General features: G+C 39.5%; 1 protein-coding gene across 7 annotated transcripts; it reads right to left on the reverse strand.

Moving 5' to 3' along the window:
• Positions 1-1607: 1607 nt before the first annotated feature.
• Positions 1608-20818, reverse strand: MEAF6 (MYST/Esa1 associated factor 6). Of its 7 annotated transcripts, XR_004423893.1 has the most exons (10): positions 20666-20818; positions 19375-19490; positions 16991-17078; positions 16799-16844; positions 13030-13032; positions 8267-8459; positions 4722-4751; positions 4559-4616; positions 3904-3937; positions 1608-3157 (listed from the first exon to the last, which is right to left on the reverse strand). XR_004423893.1 is itself a non-coding variant. In XM_033114927.1 (9 exons), the coding sequence occupies exons 1-9, from the start codon at positions 20753-20755 to the stop codon at positions 3149-3151; spliced, it is 609 nt and encodes a 202-aa protein (XP_032970818.1). In that variant the 5' UTR covers positions 20756-20818; the 3' UTR covers positions 1608-3148. The 7 variants fall into 7 exon arrangements, 4 of the variants coding, with proteins under 4 accessions (XP_032970818.1, XP_032970821.1, XP_032970822.1 ...); XR_004423894.1 differs by lacking the exon at positions 13030-13032; XR_004423895.1 differs by lacking the exon at positions 4722-4751.
• Positions 20819-21184: the final 366 nt, after the last annotated feature.

A 21184-nucleotide genomic window follows, 5' to 3' on the forward strand; every position in this document is an offset into this window, starting at 1 on the left:
CAATTTGGCTCTCGTTCTTTAAGCCGATTTTCTGTCCCTAAGACCTGAAGCAAAGTACTATTCTAAACCCAGCTAACCTGATGAACGCATGGCCAGAAGGAGGCACCTTCTGGGTGGTCCTGGCAGTCATTCCAGTTCAGAGGTCGCTGGTGGGGGCTGCTAAGATGGGATATCGTAGGCCATCCAGCAGACTACCTCTCCCAAACCTTACAGATGGGTACTAGGAAGGCATCTGCCACCTAAGTGACTGTGTCCTTCTGGGTTAGCACCTTTGTTCCTTTCATCAATCACTTGATCAAAGTCATTGCCTTACCTCCTTTTAAAGTCAGGCAAACATAGTTTATAATGGAGGTTACAAGTATCACAAGCATGGTAGGCAGGCAGCCCTTGGTGCCTCTTTCTAAACTACCCGAGTATAGAGAATCGAAGCAATCTCTCAGGACTTGAAAATCTCCAGTACACCTGGCCAACTTACAGGAAAACTGGGAGGTTCCCGTAATCAGTGATTAAATTTCGTAGAGAAAGTAAGTATAAAGCAAGCAGCACGACTCTGCAATCATATATACACGTGGGTATATTCATTATATATATATATATATCCATACATGTACACACACACACACACACACACACACACACACACACACACAGATATGCTTTTAAATAATATACTTTTTAAAGAGCTGTCCTACTCTACCTTTAGCAAATGTCAAACTACGAAAGTCAAATATTTTCAGGTTTGCCATATACTTCTGGCAGAGTTAAGGTAAGTGTAGGTATCCCACCTCCCCACCCCCGCCGCCCAGAAAAGGAGACAAACTGATAAGGATATAGACTGTTTTTGGTTTCCATTGTTACTCATTGTTTTTTGTTTTGTTTTTTAAATTTTTTTTAATTGGGGAATATTGGAACAGTGTGTTTCTCCAGGGCACATCAGCTCCAAGTCAAGTCGTTGTCCTTCAATCTAGCTGTAGAGGGTGCAGCTCAGCTCCAAGTCCAGTCACTGTTTTCAATCTTTAGTTGCAGGGGGCACAGCCCACATCCCATGCGGGAATTGAACCAGCAACCTTGTTGTTAAGAACTCGCGCTCTAGCCAACTGAGCCATCTGGCCGCCCCTCTGGAAGCTCAGTGGCAGCTCATTGTCTTCAATCCAGTTGTGGAGGGCGCAGCTCACTGGCCCATGGGGGAATCGAACCAGTACCCCTGTTGTTCAGAGCTTGTGCTCTAACCAACTGAGCCATCTGGCTGCGCCCCCCCTCCTTTTTTAAGGAACAATCTAAATGTAAGAAACTATTTCCTTAAAAACCCTGACATTGGGGGCAGCTAGTTGGCTCAGTGCCCATAACACCAAGGTCGCCGGTTTGATTCCCACATGGGCCAGTGAGCTGCACCCTCACAACTAGATTGAAAACAACTTAAATTGGAGCTGAGCTGTGCCCCCCACAACCAGACTGAAAACAATGACTTGACATGGAGCTGATGGGCCCTGGAAAAACACACTGTTCCCCAATATTCCCCAATGAAAAAAATTGAAAAAAAAACAACAAACCCTGACATTGGAGTTCTGCTACCAAAGACATAGCCAACGACATCTAAACAGCCAGAGTCCAAAACAAAACAAAGTTTATTTGAGAATAAGAGTGAAAGCTTCTGCACATCTGACAAGGTAGAATTGTTTTGATAATAGACATCACCCATATTCAGCTCTACCAATATCATCACAAATGGAACATATTTTTTCTAACAAAGATATGGGCATAAGTAAAGGACTATGACTAAATAGAGGCAAAGGAAAGGTGAGGCCCAAATCTTACCCCTTAGAATGCTTCACAACATTGGATTTAAATCACACCATCCAGTCTCCTAATGTAGTGGTTCTCAGCTTGGCTTCCTATCACAATTCCAGGGACTCTTTGAAAGGAAATTCCCTTAACTAGATGGTACCCTAGTCAAGAGTCTCTGGGGGTGGGACCCGGATATCAGTAATTTTTTAAGCTGCCCCAGTAATTCCAAAGTACAGTCAAGCTACCTTGACCACTGCTCCAGAAGCAGGGAACAATCACCAACGAGTTCCTCGGCCCATCACACCCATAAGGAAGGGGGACCTGTTGGTCACTGATGGTTCTCGTTGATCCTATCTTTCACCCTGTTCAAGAGTTCCATACATTATCAGCTTTGAGCACAATTTTGAGGCTTTCCATATGCCTTGAAGATTTTAAGAGCAATACTTAATCAGGCAAATACCAGCAAAGAGAAAAAAGATGGAAAAAGAAATGTCCGTAAGGCATGATACAAATAAATAAATGAAAAAACAATCTCAGGTTTAAAAGTAAAGCATGAGAAATCAAAGCCTATGAAACTTTATTTATACAAAAAAATAAAAATATCTATTTTAAAAGGACTGATTAAAACTTAGTTTTTCACCTTTTCCTATTCCTTGAATATGAAACTGCTTCCAACTCAGAAAGATTTAAGATAGGTAATTATTAAATAAACACTCTTTACCTTTCCCCTGCAACAAAACAAAGAGCCAAGTTCCTCATTTTATTTGCGATCAACCAGATTACCTTCAGTTAAGAATATTGGCAACTCCACGAAACAGATTATCAGATATGTAAGCAGGAAGGTATGAGCTGTACAAAGGCATTACAAAAAAAGTCCCAAAAGAAAATAAGATGATAAAAACAACAATAGAAAAATGATAAAACACAAACAAAATAAGAAAACGCAAGGTATTTACAGCCTCCCTCTGAAATGTAACCTGTGTTCTACTTTCAGCATAAAACAAAAGCAGAGACCATTTCTCAATGGGTATCACAGACAAAGCTGGTGCCAGCCAGTTTGGGGGGAGACATTTGTTCCAAGAAGGGAGATTCAGATAGCAACTTGATGGGATTATAACCATGTCTTGGTCTTCTTGCAGTTCTGTTACTAAAAATGACACAAAGTAAATGATCCAATGTGGTCTTACGGAAACGACTTGTTTGTCACCACATTTCAGAACAAACTACTCAAGAGTCACAGGCACTGGGTCTGGGAAAGCAGAGGTGGATGGCCACACACTCAGGTGAGGGATGTTTATCTTTGTGAGGTCGGAGGAGGGAAGCAGGGCTCTACAGCCTGGAAGCTTCTGCACTAATGAGTCTTCTAATAATCCTAAAGAGAGAAAAACAAAGTCCCAATTAATTCACAGAAGAACCCTGGTTTAAACCTAAAGACAAACAAAATCTCATAAACAACTCTGCTAGGGGATTGTTCTGTAGCCAAAGATTCTATTTTAAATGTAATGTACAGTGGTACTTCGGTTTTCAAATGTCTCCGTTGACGAACATTTCGGTTTATGAATGCCATAAATTTTATGAATCTATGGTGTCATTAGATAGTAAAATTCACGCTAAATTTGCAGTTTTGGGGGTTGATTTTAAAGGTCTGGAATGGATTAATCCATTTTGCATTACTTTCTATGGGGAAACCGTGCCTCGGTTTTCGAACGTTTCAGAACTCGAACGGTCTTCTGGAACGGATTATGTTCAAAAACCAAGGTACTACTGTATGTTATTTCGTATCTGAAAATAGCCTGTCTTCTGAGTCCGCCAAGGGACTAAAAGACCAATTCTGCCTTCATTAGACATCCTGAGCTCACCAGTCAGAAAAAAAAGTTAGTATAACAATTCTTTATTTAATCAAAGAGAAGTTGTCTTCAGTAAAAATGTGCGACTCCTTTCTCCAAAACATAAAAAAAGTAACACTTGAAAGTTGAAGTGGGTACAGATGGACACCCCAAATTTTAAAACGAGAGTCATGACCCCGGATTAGGAACATTCAAGCTCTGAAGACGAATACATTTTTCTAATCATCCCCAGAATTACCAGCCTCTCTACAATGGTCCAGCTGATACTTACAGCTCGTGGTTTTTTGTTTAACTTCAGATCAATCCTGTACAGGAAAGATAAAAGATATTTGCATTTTAATTTACAGAAAGAGTCCAAGAATCAGCTACTGCATAGGGCACAAGCTATAACGAAGACTATTTGGTTAAGTAAAATCCACATTCTTCATTAGACTATGTCATATTTAGTTGTTTATCCAGTTATTAAGCAAGTATTTAAAACATGAGCAAATATTTTTGCCACAAGGCAAACTTAGATGACTCAAAAAGAAATACATAGCAGTTATGAAAGCCATATAATTTTTAATAGTGATTCCAAAATTACACGTTAAAGAGATTGGATTAAAAGGGCATGCTCTACGTTAATGTGTTAGCTCTGTAACTATACCACTGAGAATCACTGAGACACACAGTGATTAAGAACAGGAAAGAGACTAGGAGTTTGTATTTCTGGGCATGAAACACAAAAAGAAATTAAACAAATTTCAGTTTTTAAATCTTTCCAAAGCAAAATATCAAGATCTTAAATTATTAAAATCCTTATGAAGCAAAGCCAGAAAATCAATTTAAATAAGAATTAAAGTAAAAGTTATCTATTTTAAAAGCAATTAAAATGCATAAAAGTGAAGTTTACTTAATTTTGCTGAAGTTATTAAATAAAATGTTACCTCCATCACGTTTTTCTGTTTTTAAAAAAAACTTCCCAGCCTAACCTAATATACATACCTACAATTAAACAGATAAACTATGGGTTAGAAAGGTCTCAAAAAGGCACATTGGTCTCTACACACTAAACAACACAGCACAAATACTAATTCAAATCAAACTTACTCAAAGTCATAATCAAACATGCCAGACGGGCTGAGGGGCAGCATTTGAAAGGAAGAAAGCAATAGAAATTAATATACTAATTGAATAAATTAGTCGATTAGCCATCCTAACAAGATTTGTAGAAACAAAATCAGCTTTAAGAATCTAAAGCCATAAAGTTTCAAACATCAAAGCACCAAAGATTTTGTGGTTGAGAGATTCCCTTCCCTCAATGGTTTTCATATCAGAAGAACAGACTATGAAAGGAAAAGTTATTGCATTAGAAATTAGATACCTGCAGGCCTTGTATTAGCTGTCAGATTCAGAGTTAGAACTTTGAAAATATTTCATTGTAATGACAAATAGAATTAGGGCATTAGAAGAAACAGAGAAAGAAGGGTTTAGTCATATAACGAAAGGTGCTTTGAAGACAGTACTAACAACTCAGCAAAACATACTTGCACTACAATAAAAGATAAAAACATTATACATTTTTGAAAACATTATACAATTTTTAAAAAAAACATTTTACAACTTTTAACTCCAGTTATATGTTCTACTTATGTCCAGAGATCATGGTACTCCTTTTCTACAGCATTCATTCTAGAAGCCAAGGGTCGAGTGAATAAACTTCAGTGATAGGTGAGTCTCGTTCCAGAAACTGCAGAGCCTGCCCTGGTGATGGCAGTTAACTGTTTATGTCAGGGCTACAATTATGGAACACCCAAATCTGCTGCGCCCCTATGAAAACAAAGGAAAGTTGACACCCACAAGCACCTAAGCCTCGGGGATCTGGATGGGAGCAGTACGAGGAGGAGGCCATTTGGGGCCATCACTGCTGACAGACCATGTCTGGACAGACCTCTATAACAAACATGAACCTGGAGCATGACACCACCAGCTTCATAGGTGGCTCCAAAGCTTTTCAGATTATAACAGGTGGTAAAACAACATGCATAATGTCTGTTTTTTCCTCCTAGCCAATGTTTGCAAGAGTGAAGCTGGAAGAAAGAGGATACAGTAAGTGTACAAACCAGGAATTATCAAAAATTTAACTTTCAGCCTTACTTAACTTTGTTCACAAATTAGACTGTATCTACTTAATGAAAAATTCACAAACTATCTTAAAGAATTCTAGAGTTTGGTATAGTAGTTTATCTAAAAGAGAAGCTATAAGTTATTATTTTAACTTTTTTCTTTAAAGATACTGGGACTTAATCATTCAGATATCATGTAAAATATAAAAACTCAGAACAGCACTTATGAATGCTAAAAATTGATAAATTTTCATATTCCTGAAGAGAACAAATTCAAAAGTACTTCCTTTTTGCTAAGTACCATATGTATTTCCCCTTTGCTTTACTCACCACTAAACAGTGTCTGGCACATAACAGTTACTCACACACTTGCTGAAATAATTTACTATTGGCTTTATCTGACTATATGGGGTATGGCACGTTGGAGGAGAAACAAGTACTGGACTGGGTGCAAACTTACAAATGTGTGCCAAGTGCTCCACCCTCAGCTCCACTCTGTCAGACCCACTAAGACATTAGCCAGGGGGCGAGGCATCTGGGCCAGACACATTGCCTAACGACAGGTGTCAGGAATCTGCTGAGACCCTTAACTGACTCCGGGGGTGCCATTCGGGCGCACGGAACCTGTTTTCCCTAGAAAGAAGGTAAATCAGCTCCACTCTGCTCCCTTGGAGCAGGCGAGTACCTAAGACTAAGGGAGAAGCCCAGCCTGATTAAACCAGGAAAACGGCCAAAGGATCCCGCTTTCCAAACAAAAAGCACTTATTTGTGAAAACAATAACTAACATCAAAGATCTTTATAAATCCTAGTAATTTTTCTGGAAGGAGTTAGCTTCCAGGGCCAGGAGAGAAAAGGATAGGAAGAAGTGCTGTTCCTATGGAAATTTACTAGAAACCCGCAAGAAGTATGTTAAGTTTAACGCCTAATCCCATTTTATCATCAGGTCCCTATGGAAAATAAAGCATTACCTGAAATAAACCATAGCTAGCTAGAGTCTATTTGTATGAGTAATGGGAAAAATAGTCCCAGAAACTTTCAGGGAATGTCCCCCCTACTCTAGACACTCTGAAACAGGAAAAGCACCATTATTTTAAAATGACAGTGGAATAAATTTAAGAAAAGCAACACAGAACATGACATTTAAGTATCCTGACAATTGAAAAACTGTATTTTTAAGAGTATGGTTCTCTGCTACTGTTTATGATAAACTAGCATCGGTCCTATCGGTGATCAAACAACATGTCGCCTTTACAAAAAAGAAAAGATATGTAATTTTTTCTATTTCTTACTGCACTTATGAGATTGGCATGATGATCTGTTGTTTGCAGAAAAATGTTAAGCAGCAGTCCTTAGCCACTATTTGGAGGAAATTCTAGATCTGCAATCTAAAAGCTATCACCACCACCAAGAAAAACTCCTAAACGAGTAAAAGAATCAGTTCATGCCAAGGAGGCTTAAACCAGTTAGAGTTAATTCTGTATTATCCCCAAGGATCATACCCATGGCGCTAGCAATTCAGTATCTTGGGTGCACGAAGGAATATCCCACATGTTTGTACAGCAACCCAACCCAGAAGCACACTGGAGAACAGGGAACCCCACCCGTCCCCTGCATGCCTCCTTTCATCTCCTCAGCACGCAGGCTCCCAAGAGGAGCAGAACAAAAGCTCCCTTATGGATACCTGGTTTCCATGCCTTCCAGAAGGCCTGAGGCCAGGGCAAGATTCCTTACTCTCGAAACTATGCATTCTCCTCTCTGGGTGCAGCTGTATTTCCCATTATCAGAGTTAATAGGCAACTGCATTATTATACAAACCCCAAGCAGAGTGAACGCTAAAATCCTCTCTGGGTGACACCTGACCTCTCTGTCCACTGGTGTCATTCCTATCTCATTATGCATTGCAAAAAAACACAGTGGACAAATGTTAATCTAGGAAGGCACTCCTACGTCTTACAGACTTTATGTTACTCCTCTGATATCTGATATCAGCATATTGCAGATACATAAACACAGAGAAATCACAAGCAACCACAGAACCTATATTTGAAAAAAAAACAAAAGGAATGTTAGTTGTCTGCGTGCACAAGGGAATAGAGAAGGCAGGAATCAGCATTGAGAGCAAAGGACTTTATCCTACTTTGCAGCTTCCCAACGTGGACGAGTGGCATTTTCCAAACACTATTACATAGCTTCTACTTCTATTCCCCTTCTCCACTTCTCAAAGGATTCCAAATTCACCATATTAAAGTTTTTATGGAATAAAATTCTTTTACACTAGAAACAGTGAGAAGGCCTTCCTTCTGCATGGTTACACTGACGTCTACCAATTCAGCCCTCAGAAAAATTAGTCTGTCTCCTTTGGACCAATGGAACTTCTTCCCAATAGCAACAGAAGGACAGAACCAACCTTGAAGAATTTTTATTCTAGTCAAGTCCCTTCACAGCAATGGTCATGGAAGCTTTGGGTGGGTGGGCTGGGGTAGGGGATGGGGAGATACGGGGTGTGGGAGGTGGTCCCTGCCACTAACCTGTGCCGGTTTTTATTCTTTCGTTTTTTATGGCTGCTGTGATGACTCCCTGAGGAAGTAGAAGAAGCAGCCTTCTGAGGTTTCACTCCCTGCACAGAACCATCCAGTTCCTCAGGGTCTTCCTGGCTGGGCTCATTTTCCTGATTGTGGAAGTCTGGAGAAGTATCACTTTCCGTCCCACTTCCTGGTTCCCCTGGAAGGGATAAACACAAACCCCCAGAAACATCATCAGTATTCTTCAGGCAATCTGTCTGGCAGTCAGGAGAGATTTTTTTTGAGCACTAATGTATAGGAAACGACTATATTTCTCTCCTCACTGACCATACCTTCTAATTGACAAGAAGATACATACAGACAAAGCATTAAAGCTATCAGAGTTTCTGAAGAATGTGTAACTGGAAACAATGAAACCAGAGGCAACAGATCTAAGGACTGCTGGGAGACGGGACCATACAACCAGGATAACCTCAATGCATAAAGGTTATTTAAACACAGATTATGTTAATGGGATTAATAATTATACAAGAAGTATTACCGAAAACAGGTCTTTGGGACAGGTGAGGGATGACCGTGGGAAAACTTCCTATAGCTGGTCTTGGTTCCTTCCCCAAAACCACACAGGAATCCTGTCTTTCTATCAAGAAAAGGGGCCCATGAGGAGAGCCCCATTACCTGAGTTACTCTGAGAAGTCTTAAGAATAGTTTTAACAAAATAGTAATCATACTCTTTAGCTGATACACAGTCCCAATTTTAAAACATCCTTTAGATATATGAAACAAGCAAGTTCAAGAATTATTTGTATAAATATGTGTATATATATATATATATAAAGAATAATTACATATATTTTGGTAAATGCATACTTTTTTTTTCCCTGAAAGAAAATTTCTTCAAACTGATAGATAAGAATGGGGGAAGACTTGTACTTTACTCAGCTGCTGAAGGACCCTAAATATGTACATTTTCTGCTTCCAAAATTGTTAAAAGAGGACAGCAGGACCAGGGACCACTTTTCTTCTTTTAATGTTTTTGTATTATAAACTCCTGGGAAGACTTCAAATTGAGTAGCGCATGAATTCGAGAAGTGAAAGGAAGAGATGGTCCCCACAAAGCAAAAGAGAAACAGAACCAGATCTCAGAACTCATGAAACTATTTTTGAACACTTCATAAAAGCAACAGAAGAGGGAGCTCTAGAACTATGAGTCTAGAAAAAGTATATTGACCAATCCGGCACTTCTGAAGTTCTAGAAAACAGATTTTATACAAAAATTTGCAAAAGAACTGCAAAACTTACCACATTGAACTACAGTAATCAAGATTGCGTGGTCCTTGCATGAGAACGGACACACAGATCCAGGAAAAAGAATTCAGAGTCCAGATATAAACTCTTAACATTTATGATCAATAGGTTTTCAACAAGGGTATACTGGCCAATCCGTCCCTTCTAACATTGATGGGGCAATTTTATTAAAAGACACTGATGAGCAAAATGAACTATTTATTCACTTTCGGCCAGATGCTTATGGGAGTATTGAGTAAATGAATGAGGTGGTCATATTCTGTAAGTTAAGCACACGTGCATAAGCACGTGTGCAAACACATACAAAACAGTGTAAATTGAGCCAAAGCCCTATGAATGGAGAATCCACCTATGTTACCTCTAAAGAGGTTAACATCCCAGGCAGTAACCTATGTCCCAAAGTACCGATATGGATATTAAGTAACATGTGAGTCAGTGTATTATGTAGGAAAAGCTTCATTAAAGGGGTGAAATTTAAACTGAACCTTGAAAAATGAGAAGCCAAAAAAACAGCATAAGCAAAAGTGCAGAGGTGAGAAAACACAAGGTATATTTGGGACAAATGAATCAAACAACATCACTCGAACAGAGAGCTTGAGAAATAAGAGGTGATATGGAACGACAGGTTAAGAGGACTCGTAAATGTCAGATTAAGGGATTTTATCTAGGGAGACAGTATGAGGTGATGGTTAAGAGAAGTGACTTGTCGCTTAACCTTTCTGAGCCTGTTTCCCCATTTGTAAAATAAGAGTTATTTCTTTTATGTGTTGAGTGTCTCTTATGGACCAGACACTGGGCTAGACACGGGGCTACAGCAATATTCCCTGTTCTCAAGCAGTAGCTTTAAGGATTAAATGAGATCATGCAAATCAAGTGTTTGCTTAGTGTCCAGAATACAGTAAGTGTTCAAATTTCAATATCTTTGAGGTCTACAAGCATGCAAGTCAACTTCTAAACAAACAGTAAATACTATTCGCAGTAAAACAGTTGTTAGCAGGACATAACAAAGCAAAGCTATCAATCTCTGAATATACAAAAATCCATTGCATTCCTCTACACTAACAATGACATTTCAGAAAAATTAAAAAAAAAAATTCTTTCTGCAATTGCACCAAAAAGAATAAAACTTAACAAAGGATGTGTAGGACCTATACACTGAAAACTGTTTAAGACATTTTTAAAAGAAATTGAAGATACAAAGAAATGGAAACACATTCCGTGTTAATGGATTAGAAGAATCAACATAGTTAAAATAGCCATATTACCCAAAGCAATATACAGATTTAATGCAATCCCCATCAAAATCCCAATGGCATTTTTTAAAGAAATAGAACAAAAAAATCATCAGATTTGTATGGAACCACGAATAGCCAAAGCAATCCTAAGAAAAAAGACCCCGAATAGCCAAAGCAATCCTAAGAAAAAAGAACAGTGCTGGAGGTATCACACTCCCTGACTTGAGCTTGTACTATAGAGCGACAATAATCAAAACAGTATGGTACTGGTAGAAAAACACACACAACCAATGAAATAGAATTGAGAACCCAGAAATAAACCCATAAATAAGAACAGATAATTTTCAACAAAGGAGCCAAACATATACAATGGAGAAAAGAAAGCCTCTTCAATAAATGGTGTTGGGAAAACTAGAAAGCCACACGCAAAAGAATGAAAATACACTGCTATTTGTCACCATGTACATAATTAACTCAAAATGGATCAAAGACCTAAACAAAGGACTTGAAACAATAAACTGCATAGAAGAAAATATATGTACTAAACTTATGGACCTTGGGTTCAAAGAGGATTTTATGAATTTGACCTCAAAGGCAAGGGAAGTAAATGCTAAAATAAATGAATGGGACTATATCAAACTAAAAAGCTTCTGCACAGCAAAAGAAATCATCAACAAAACAAAGAGGCAACCAACTGAATGGGAGAAGATACAAACAATGCCTCCGATAAGGGGCTAATATCCAAAATATACAAGGAACTCATACAACTCGACAACAAAAAGACAAATAATCCAATTAAAAAATGGGCAGAGGACATGAACAGAAACTTCTCCTAAGAAGACAAACAGCCAACAGATATATGAAACAATGCTCAACTTCACTTGCTATTAGGGAAATGCAATTCAAAACCTCACACCTGTTAGAATGGCTATCATCAAGAAGACAAATAATAACAAGTGTTGGAGAGGCTGTGGATAAAAAGGACCCTCCTACACTATTGGTGAGAATGTAAATTGGTGCAGCTGCTATGGAAAACAGTATGGAGGTTCTTCAAAAAATGAAGAATAGAATTACCATACAACCCAGCAATCCCTCTCCTAGGTATCTACCCCAAAAATCTGAAAACATTTATCCGTAAAGATATATGTACTCTGGTGTTCACTGCAGCATTATTTACAGTAGCCAAGACATGGAAACAACCAAAATGTTCTTCGATGGATGAATGGATAAAGAAGCTGTGGTATATATACAAAATGGAATACTACTTTGCTGTAATTAAAGATGAAATAGTGCCATTTGCGACAATATGATGGATCTTGAAATCATTATGCTAAGCAAAATGAATCAGACAGAAAAAGCAGAGAACCATATGACTTCACTCACATATGGCATATAAAACTAAAGGCAAAAATAACCCACAAAAAAACTAACTAAAGGCAACAAAGGAACAAGACAAGCAAATAAGCAAAAACTCATAGACAAACAACAGTTCAGTGGTCACCAGAGGGTAAGGGGGGAGAGGGGTGATAGAAGAGGGTAAATAGGGTCAAATACATGGTGATGGAAGAACTGACTCTGGGTGGTGAACACATAATGCAATATACAGATGATGTATTATAGAATTGCACACTTGAAACCTATGTAGTTTTGTTGACAATCATCACCCCAATAAATTTTAATTAAAAAAAAAGAACACTCCAAAAAACAAACAAACAAACAAACAAGAATCTCTGAATAGAGATTTACCCAACAATGACTATTGAGTTCTCTGTACAAATCCACGGTTTAGAATTATCGGGCTAGAAGTGGTTTGTAAGAGGGTCTGGAGCTAGGGAGACTAGATTAAACACTGTTCAAACACAAAGTGAGACACAAAGTAAGAATAATTTTCTTCCTTGGCACATGGAAGCAGAAGAGGAGTGACAGCAAAAGGTGTGGGTGACAACATCTCAAAGTGCAGCAGCAAGTGAGCCAACCGAATGACACTGCCACCAGGGGAAGACATGTAAGTTTGTTTCTCATTGACATAACAGTGAGCAATTGATTTTTAGAGCAAAGAACATCGGGTTTTGATTAAGTTTAATACATCTTCAAATAAGATACTCTACTTATTCAAATAAAGGAATAGCTTTTACACAGTGTCAATGCAATAACTTCTGATCAGCACAAGTTTAAAGGAGCTAAGGAAGATATCCAGAACAACAATTCATGCAGTTGTCTACTTACCCACTGGAATGACATAAATGTTGAGGAGAAATTTGGTTTGATGAAAGCTTCAGAGGAGTCCAGTAAAACAAACAGTAGAGATCCGTTAAAGGAAACTGGATAAAATACGCCTGTTTTGTTTATCTTTAAGTCTTTTTAAAAAAATATGCAATGCTTCACTAATTTGCATAAAATTCCCCTCTGGGGACCATGCGAATCCACTTTATCATTCCTTAGCCAAAGGAAACAAAAATTAATGCATTTTTTAGGAAAATTTTCAGAATGGTTTCAAAATAAAATGCTGAAAGTGCAAAATTCTAAAATCCTTGAGATCTAAGAATATGCAAGTCAAAATTCAAGAGAAAAGAATGTTCACTTCACTGCCACCAAAGATGAAAAACAGAAGTCATTCCACAAGATTTGTTGTACAGAAATTCTGAGCCATTGAAGAGATTCTGTACAAAGGAAAAGAAATGAAAGGCAAAGTACACCATTCCTCTCATGGAATTAAAACTTCATTTGAATCACCTGGGTCATTCAGGGACACCTGGGTCATTCAAGCCTTGAAGTTGGTCTAAAGAGGTCCACGTACCTAGCAGAAGCAAACATAGGTCTTCTCTGGAAGACAGCACCTTCATCCTAACCCTCAACTTATTCTACAAATACTTTTAATAATAATGAGCAGGACACAAAGAAAACCAAGCACACAGGAAATTAGATTTCATGAGTAATGACCAGCAGAAAACAATAACTAAAACAAGTCCTTAAAGACTTCAGAAATTGAAATTATATACAGACTATAGAATGACTATGCTTATCATACTTAAAGAAATAAAAGACAAGTTTGAAAATAACTACAAAGAAAGCTATTGAAAAATTACATAGCAAATTTTTTAAATAATTAAGTAAAATTTTGGAAATAAAAATGTAATAACAAAAGGTTTAAAATCAAGGGAAGGTTTAATAGCAAATCAGATTTAATTGAAAAGAGAATTAGGAACTGATAGGTCAGAAAAAAATTACTCATAATGCAATACAGAGACAAAAAGATAGAAGATATAGAAGAGATAAGATAATGAAAGACTTAAAGGATAAAATGAGAAGGTTTAACATACATTTAACCCAACTACCCAAAGGAGAGGAGAGAAAGCATAAAACAAATGTAGTATCTAAAAAGGTAACCGCCAGGAATTTTCCATAATTGATAAAAAAAAAAAAAAAAATACCAAACCACAGTTTCATGAAGTCCAGTGAAAACCAAGCCGAGAAAAATTTAAAAAATAAAATCATACTTAAACACATAGCAGTTAACTGCAGAAAATCAAGACAAAAATATAATAAAGTCTTAAAAATAGCAGTGGAAAGTGGTAATGGAGGTGGTGAGATAAAATGCAACAGAATTACTTTAAAGGGGCTCTAACCATTTGAATTAATGAACTCCAGTATTTATGTAATACTCTATATTCTGCTTTATTCCAAAAAGAATTCAAGGCAGTTTACTGTGATTCGTATAATGAAATTCAATAAAACAAATTTAAAATGAGATATGTACGGCAAAGAGGAATAGAAAAGGAAAGTAAGCTGGATGCAATACTATGGTTCAGTTTCAAAATGCATGCTATAAATTCCAATTTGCTTTCTAGAGAGGAACCACAAATTTGGCTTTAAACACTTTAGCAGTCAATTACAAGATTTTCAGTAAGAAACACCTAGTCGGTCAGGGAAAACTATTCCTAAAGGAGATGATAATTAGAATGATAGTAAACAACATTTGCAACATCCTCTTACAATAGAGAGAGACATTTTACAAGACCAAATACAACTTTATACAGAAGGCCAAGGAATACCAATATGAGGTATTACAGAGGTGAGGCTCAACCCAGGAGGAAGATCTTAGGGTAATGGGCGGTCAGAAAATCCTTAATACATAATGTACTTGCCTCAGTCAAGTTTCTAGTTTTAAGAGTCTTTTCCTAGGTGCATAATTAGGTACAGAGCCATATACTAAACTATCTGCTAAGCCAGGGGCAGGATAATAGGCTCTTGTGAAAACTGAGAAGTCAGATATCATTCCTTCTCAACTCACAGGAGTGAGATCCAGAATGTTCCTTAACCGTCTTATTTACTGTACAAAGCAGATGAAATGGCTCTACATTCTAAAAGTGGCATTAATTGAAAAGAAATAAGATTTAACTGACAATCATAGCAAAACAGAAATCAAAAAGACTTGGTACAACTGATTAGGTCGGCAGAAAAAAAGTAAAGATGCCTCCAGGGGCGGCCAGTTAGCTCAGTTGGTTAGAGCGCGATGCTAGTCACACCAGGGTTGCCGGTTCCATCCCCACATGGGCCAGTGAGAGCTGCGCCCTCCACAACTAGATTGAAACAATTACTTGACTTGGAGCTGATGGGTCCTGGAAGAACACACTTAAAATAAATAAAAATTAAAAAAAGAAAAAAGATGCCTACAAAGTTTTGAATGAGGGAGAACAGAAGTACCATAACAGAAAAATTGGGCAGACATGTTGTGAAGGAAATAGAACAGCTCAGTTTTAGACAAAATGTTTGGGTTTGAGTATCTGTGTGGAAATGTCTAGAAGGCATTTTTCTAGAATGTCTTAGAAATGTATGACTAACGCTCAGGAAAGGGTTAAGGCTAGAGCTAAAAATTTAGAAATCTGCTCATAGAGATAATAATTGAAGTCACTGAGTAATTCTAATTTCCAAACTACCAAAATCGCTTTTCCTCAAACCACTGCCCCAATGCAAACAAAAGAACTGGATCCCACAACACGATATGCCACCTGAAAGAAGTACACAGCCACAATACAAAAGACAGGTTGTATTTCAAAGTGAACCAATACACAGGGACAGCATCCAAAACAGCTACACAGAGTCTGACTCAGAAAGATAAATGTACAGGTCTATAGCCCATCACTAGAAATTAAAACAGAATTAGACTGTATGGCTTACATACAAAGAATGACAATTTCTCTACAAAGTAAATGCTACCTACATTTTTATATTTAAGAATACACAGGTATATTCTATTTGCAGGATCAGAACTTCCTACGAATTACTAAATTGGGTACGTGGGGAATTTATTAGATGAATCTGAAATTTTCCATGATAACATACTTAAACTTTAAAAAACTTCCCTACGACTTATCAGGAGTGAAGACATATCTTTGTATCTCTGAGCAGCTAACATCAACATACCTGTGATAGAAGAGGCAGGAAGGAAGGACATGATAATGTCTTTCTCATAAGAAAGACATGATTAAAGATATGCAAGAGAGTTACCAACTTCTAGAAAGATAAGAGTATAACAGATACAATCTTCAGATACACAGCTGGATAGGAGTTGAAGATAGGTACTATGGTAGCTTCAAAATAAACTGATGAGGGGCCGGCCCGGTGGCTAGGCGGTTGAGCTCTGTGCTCCTAACACCAAAGGCTGCCGGTTCGATTCCCACATGGGCCAGTGGGTTCTCAACCACAAGGTTGCCAGTTCAACTTCTCAACTCCCGCAAGGGATGGTGGGCTCCGCCCCCTGCAACTAACAACTGGCAACTGGACCTGGAGCTGAGCTGCGCCCTCCACAACTAAGACTGAGAGGACAACAACTTGAAGCTGAACGGCACCCTCCACAACTAAGATTGAAAGGACAACAACTTGACTTGGAAAAAAGTCCTGGAAGTACACACTGTTCCCCAATAAAGTCCTATTCCCCTTCCCCAATGAAATATTTAAAAAATAAACTGATGAAAAAGTAAAAACATAAACTTACTCTTTTCAATGAGCTGGTCCTGAACTCCTGCCAATGCACTTACTGCCTGAAGAAAAAAACCACTAGTTACTAGAAAGATTATCACAGACCTCCGGAGAGCACTCAGAGACAGAAGGGAAAGAGAAAACTCAGAAATTTAACTGAGGGCTTCCACAACAAAGGGCCACATAAGGATACCCCGACCTCACTTACGGCTGCTGAAGTAACTGAGGATTTACTGAAGAGCCGCTCAGCTTCCTTAAACTTCCGGTTCCTTCGATCATTTTTGCTATTGGAGTTTCTAAAACACACACAAGAATTCATTATAAGCACCAAGCTCGGTCTATGGTTCAAGCTGAAGCTGTCCCAGGGCAAATGTGAGAACTCTGTTTTTATTACCTCCACACCACTCAGATTGACCATAATAAGCTTTACGCTGAATGCCTATGAAGACACAAATGTTTTCCAATGTATGGAATGTACTCCTCTGTGATACACGAGATTACTTTAGCTGGTTCATAATCATGTTCATTTTAATATGTATTTATTTTAATGATTATTAAAAACAACTAGTAGACTACTGATATGAAGTGTCTCTGTTATACAAACTTAATTTTTAAAATTTAAAGAAATAAACCAAGATTCCTTAGAGAAATGGCTGATAATTAGGTCTAAGACAAGAAAAGGACATGACAGAAACAAAGCGCTGACACTAATAGGATCATATCAAAAGGACAAAGGTATCAGGTTGAGGAGGCTCCCTCTGGCCACATTCGGGACAAACTAGCATCAAAAAGGATTAACGATGGGTGTGTTGGCTTTGTGAAGTCACTGAGCTGTATATTTATGATTTGTGCACTTCTCTATCAATTTCAATAAATTAATTTATACTAAAAAATAAAACCTCAACAATAAAAAAGTGACAGCACTAGATCCCAACACCGATTTAAAAATAAATCCACGAGTCTATAGTGATACTAAAGAGAGACAGAGATAGAATGAAAGGGAGAGAAGATAAAAGGGGAAGGCTCTTCTTTCAGAATACCAGTAATAAATGTAAAAGGAACAGTAAAATTAGAACCACCATTTTGCAACCTCCAGTATAATAACTGATTCAGGTAGGAATCAACAATGTATAATAAAACCAGTGAATAAAATTTGTGGGGAGCAATATATTCCCACTGTCTAAAAGTATAAGCTCCAAAATTACTTGTCAATTACAAAGAGAAAAAATAAGCTTTCATAATGGAGAAATCATATCATCAAACTTAGCAGCACCAATAATGGGGCAATCTGACATTATGTGCTGCCTAATAAAATAAAGGTAAACAAGAGGTACACAAATCACTAATGCAACATTTCTGCCAAAAATGTTTAAAGGATCGCTCATGAGGTCACAGTAAGAAAAATCTAGAATTGGGACAATCTACAAGACAATGTTGTAAACCACAACTTCACCAACAAAAAGGGTGGAAGACGCTCTTATTAAGAAACCAAAGAAACATCAATGCAATGAAAAACTTTGACTGGATCAAAACAAGGTAGCAAAGCATGTTGGGGACAATTAGGGAAATGTGAATAAACACTGTGTGTTAGAAGATACTTTTAATGTAGTGCTAATTTTCTAGACATGATAACTGTGGTTAACTAAGAAAAATGTTCTTATTCTTAGGAGATAATTGCTGACATAATTAGGGACAATGTGTCATGATATCTGTTTCTAACTTTTAAATGGTTTAGGGAAAAAAAAAACCCAAAGTATAGGGCAAAAGGGAGATACAATCACACAGGGGTAGGGTAGCATAACAGATCTTTGTGGTGATGGAACAGTTTTGCATCTTGATTGCAGTGGTGGTTATAGGAATCTATACACAATGATAAAATGACAGAACTACACACACACATTGTACTCGTTCATTTCCTGGTTTTGATATTGTACTATAGTTACACAAAAACCACTGGGGAAAACTGGGTGAAGGGTTCATGGGACCTCTCTGTAGTATTTTTGTAATTTCCTACGTATCTATAATGATTTCAAAATTTAAACAAAATGTTTTTAAAATGTAAATACAGGTATGTGTGTTTATATAATAGTGAGGAAAAAGAGAAAAGAGCAAGAAAGTAAATGCAGCAAGTTAATCGGTGAATGTCGGCGAAGGGTTTCAAGTGTTCATGTACTATTCTTTCCATTTTTCTATAGATTTTAAAAATTTCAAAAAGTTTAGAAAGTTTTCAAGACTAATAGCACTAAATAAATAGTGGTAGGGTTGGCACACAGGTCTGGCAAATATTGTGACGGTGGAACTCATGACTGCTTAAAATGTGGAAGACACTAAGAGAATGCTGTTGTGTAAGGTAGGATAGGCTGTATTTCATTTCAGCTTCTCACACCCCTGTACTATCGACCAGTCTATGGATGTAGGCTTTGTCTAGGATGACTCAGCGAGGCTGAGCCAGAGTGCAAAGTTCAAGCGCAAACCTCTTTCCACACTGCTACTTAGTTCTGCCTCCCTGCAAAGTTGCCACCAATATATACAGCATTAAAAACAAGTATTAGTAGGTCACAGTACAAACACTGTACTCTTTCTGACACTCACTTTTGATTGGTCAGATACCTATCCCAGCCACGAATAATATTGCCATACATCTGAGTGTCTTCCAGGTAGCTTCCTTCAAAAGCATAGATTTGTCTCTCCAAGTTTGCCAGTGTTTCCTGAGAGATGAAAAACAGGGAAACGGATAATGCCTTTTAAATGCAAACATTAAGTCTGACCAAACTGAAACCTTAATATTAGACTTAGAAACTCAAGCACAACTACACTCAACTACCCTTGTGGAGAGACAGATGGTATGTGAAGGGACAAGCTGTTTCAGACTAAGACAGTCTAGACCTGTCTTGTTGGATCCTTTTGAGAATAGAATGAAATATAGAGAGCCTGTCCCCTGAAAAATGTACATACATGCAAAATTTTGTGTATACTTCAGAGGGTTCATGGAAACACAGCTGTCAAAAACCCCAGCTCAGGCAGGCTCCACTCATAAAAGGTAATGCCAGTGGGGAGGGAAGGGCGAGTAGCCTTCCAGCGCCAAGTCGCTCCCCTCCCCGCAGGCTCAAAAAGGCTGCCTGCAATGGTCAGCCAGTTGCTATGGAAACTTGGAAGGGCAGCTTCAGGTGAGATGAGCCTCCCAGGTGCCCAAGCCAAGACTCAGGGGGGTAGGGAGGGCTTAGCCACCAGGGTGCATGAGACCTTGGGTCACATTCCTATTCCCTAGATTGAATCCGCTCCCCTCGGCTGTCACCTTCTAGATATTCCCAAACACATCACATCCCTGCCCATCAAAAATTCCATCCAATGGATCTACTCCTAGTTCCCAAAAGGACATGCGCCCCTCCATCCTCCAAAGACCAGACTGGATGACTGGGTCCCCCTTCCACAGACGCCTCCTACCCCACCCCGCCAAAGCCCACAGGCAAGCCCGAACCAATCCCCTACAGCCCACCGACACGCCCGCCCCCCCCACTCAAAGATTGCGAACCCGCCCGCCCTCACCCACCCCCAAAGCTCACGGACACTGCCTTTCTGCGGCTCCCACACCTAAGCACCCCAGCCCCACGCGCCATCCTTCCTCCACGCCCCCCGCCCGCCTAGTCCCCCTTCCCCGTCTTCCTTCCTCTTCCTGGCTTCTCGCCCCGCCCTCGGGGCCCGGGCTCCCGCATAGCCAGGAAGCCGAGGCGCCGGCGAGCCGCGGAATGCGCAGCCCAGCCTCGGGCCGCCGGACTGTCGGCCGCCGCGCAGCGCCCTAACGGCCTGGCGCGCCGGGGCTGGGGCCTGGAGGTGGGGGCAGGCGCGGATCCTCCGCCGTGCGTCCCCGGTGCTAGCCCCTCACCGCCAGCTCCTGCTTCCTCTTCACGAGCTCCGCCAGCTCCCGCCGGGTGTCCGGGATCTGCGGCGGTGCCGCCTTGTTGTGCATCGCCATGTTGGGCTGAGGCGGCAGCGGCGGCGCCGGGTGGTGGGGGCGGTCCCTGCCCGCCGCCGCCCGCCAGGGGGCGCCCGCGCCGCACTGCGCCTGCGCTCGCGGCTTCCGGAGACGCGGCCTGGCGGCGCTCTGGGCCTCGGTCCCGCGCGCGCTCACCTGGAGGCCCGCGGTGGTGGGGCAATCTGCTAGTCTTGGCACTACAGGCATTTCTGCCCCTCAGGGACGGCTGACTTTTCCAGGCGCTGCAAATTCACCGTGCCAAAACCAGACTCCTCCTAAGTCACATCAGCGAATGACTTAAACGGCCCGCCGAGTTGCCCAAGTCAAAAACCTGGGCATCAGCCTCATTCCTTCACCCCCTTCATCCCATACAAAACGAAGTTCCCTGGACCCTGGAAGAGCCCGCAAATCTATTTACTTGTGTTTGCC

The sequence above is a fragment of the Rhinolophus ferrumequinum genome, chromosome 9, assembly GCF_004115265.2.
Source record: "Rhinolophus ferrumequinum isolate MPI-CBG mRhiFer1 chromosome 9, mRhiFer1_v1.p, whole genome shotgun sequence".
Taxonomy (NCBI): Eukaryota; Metazoa; Chordata; class Mammalia; order Chiroptera; family Rhinolophidae; genus Rhinolophus; species Rhinolophus ferrumequinum.

Bases quoted from the DNA above. Each gene is read 5' to 3' on its own strand.
- MEAF6 (XM_033114927.1), bottom strand. From the start codon at position 20,755: ATGGCGATGCACAACAAGGCGGCACCGCCGCAGATCCCGGACACCCGG. The intron at 17,079-19,374 runs GTGAGTGTCAGA...TGTGTGTTTTAG, and splicing joins AGGTATCTGACCAATCAAAA to AAACTCCAATAGCAAAAATG. The intron at 4,752-8,266 runs GTTAGTGGCAGG...GCTGCCCCTCAG, and splicing joins AAGAATAAAAACCGGCACAG to CCCGTCTGGCATGTTTGATT.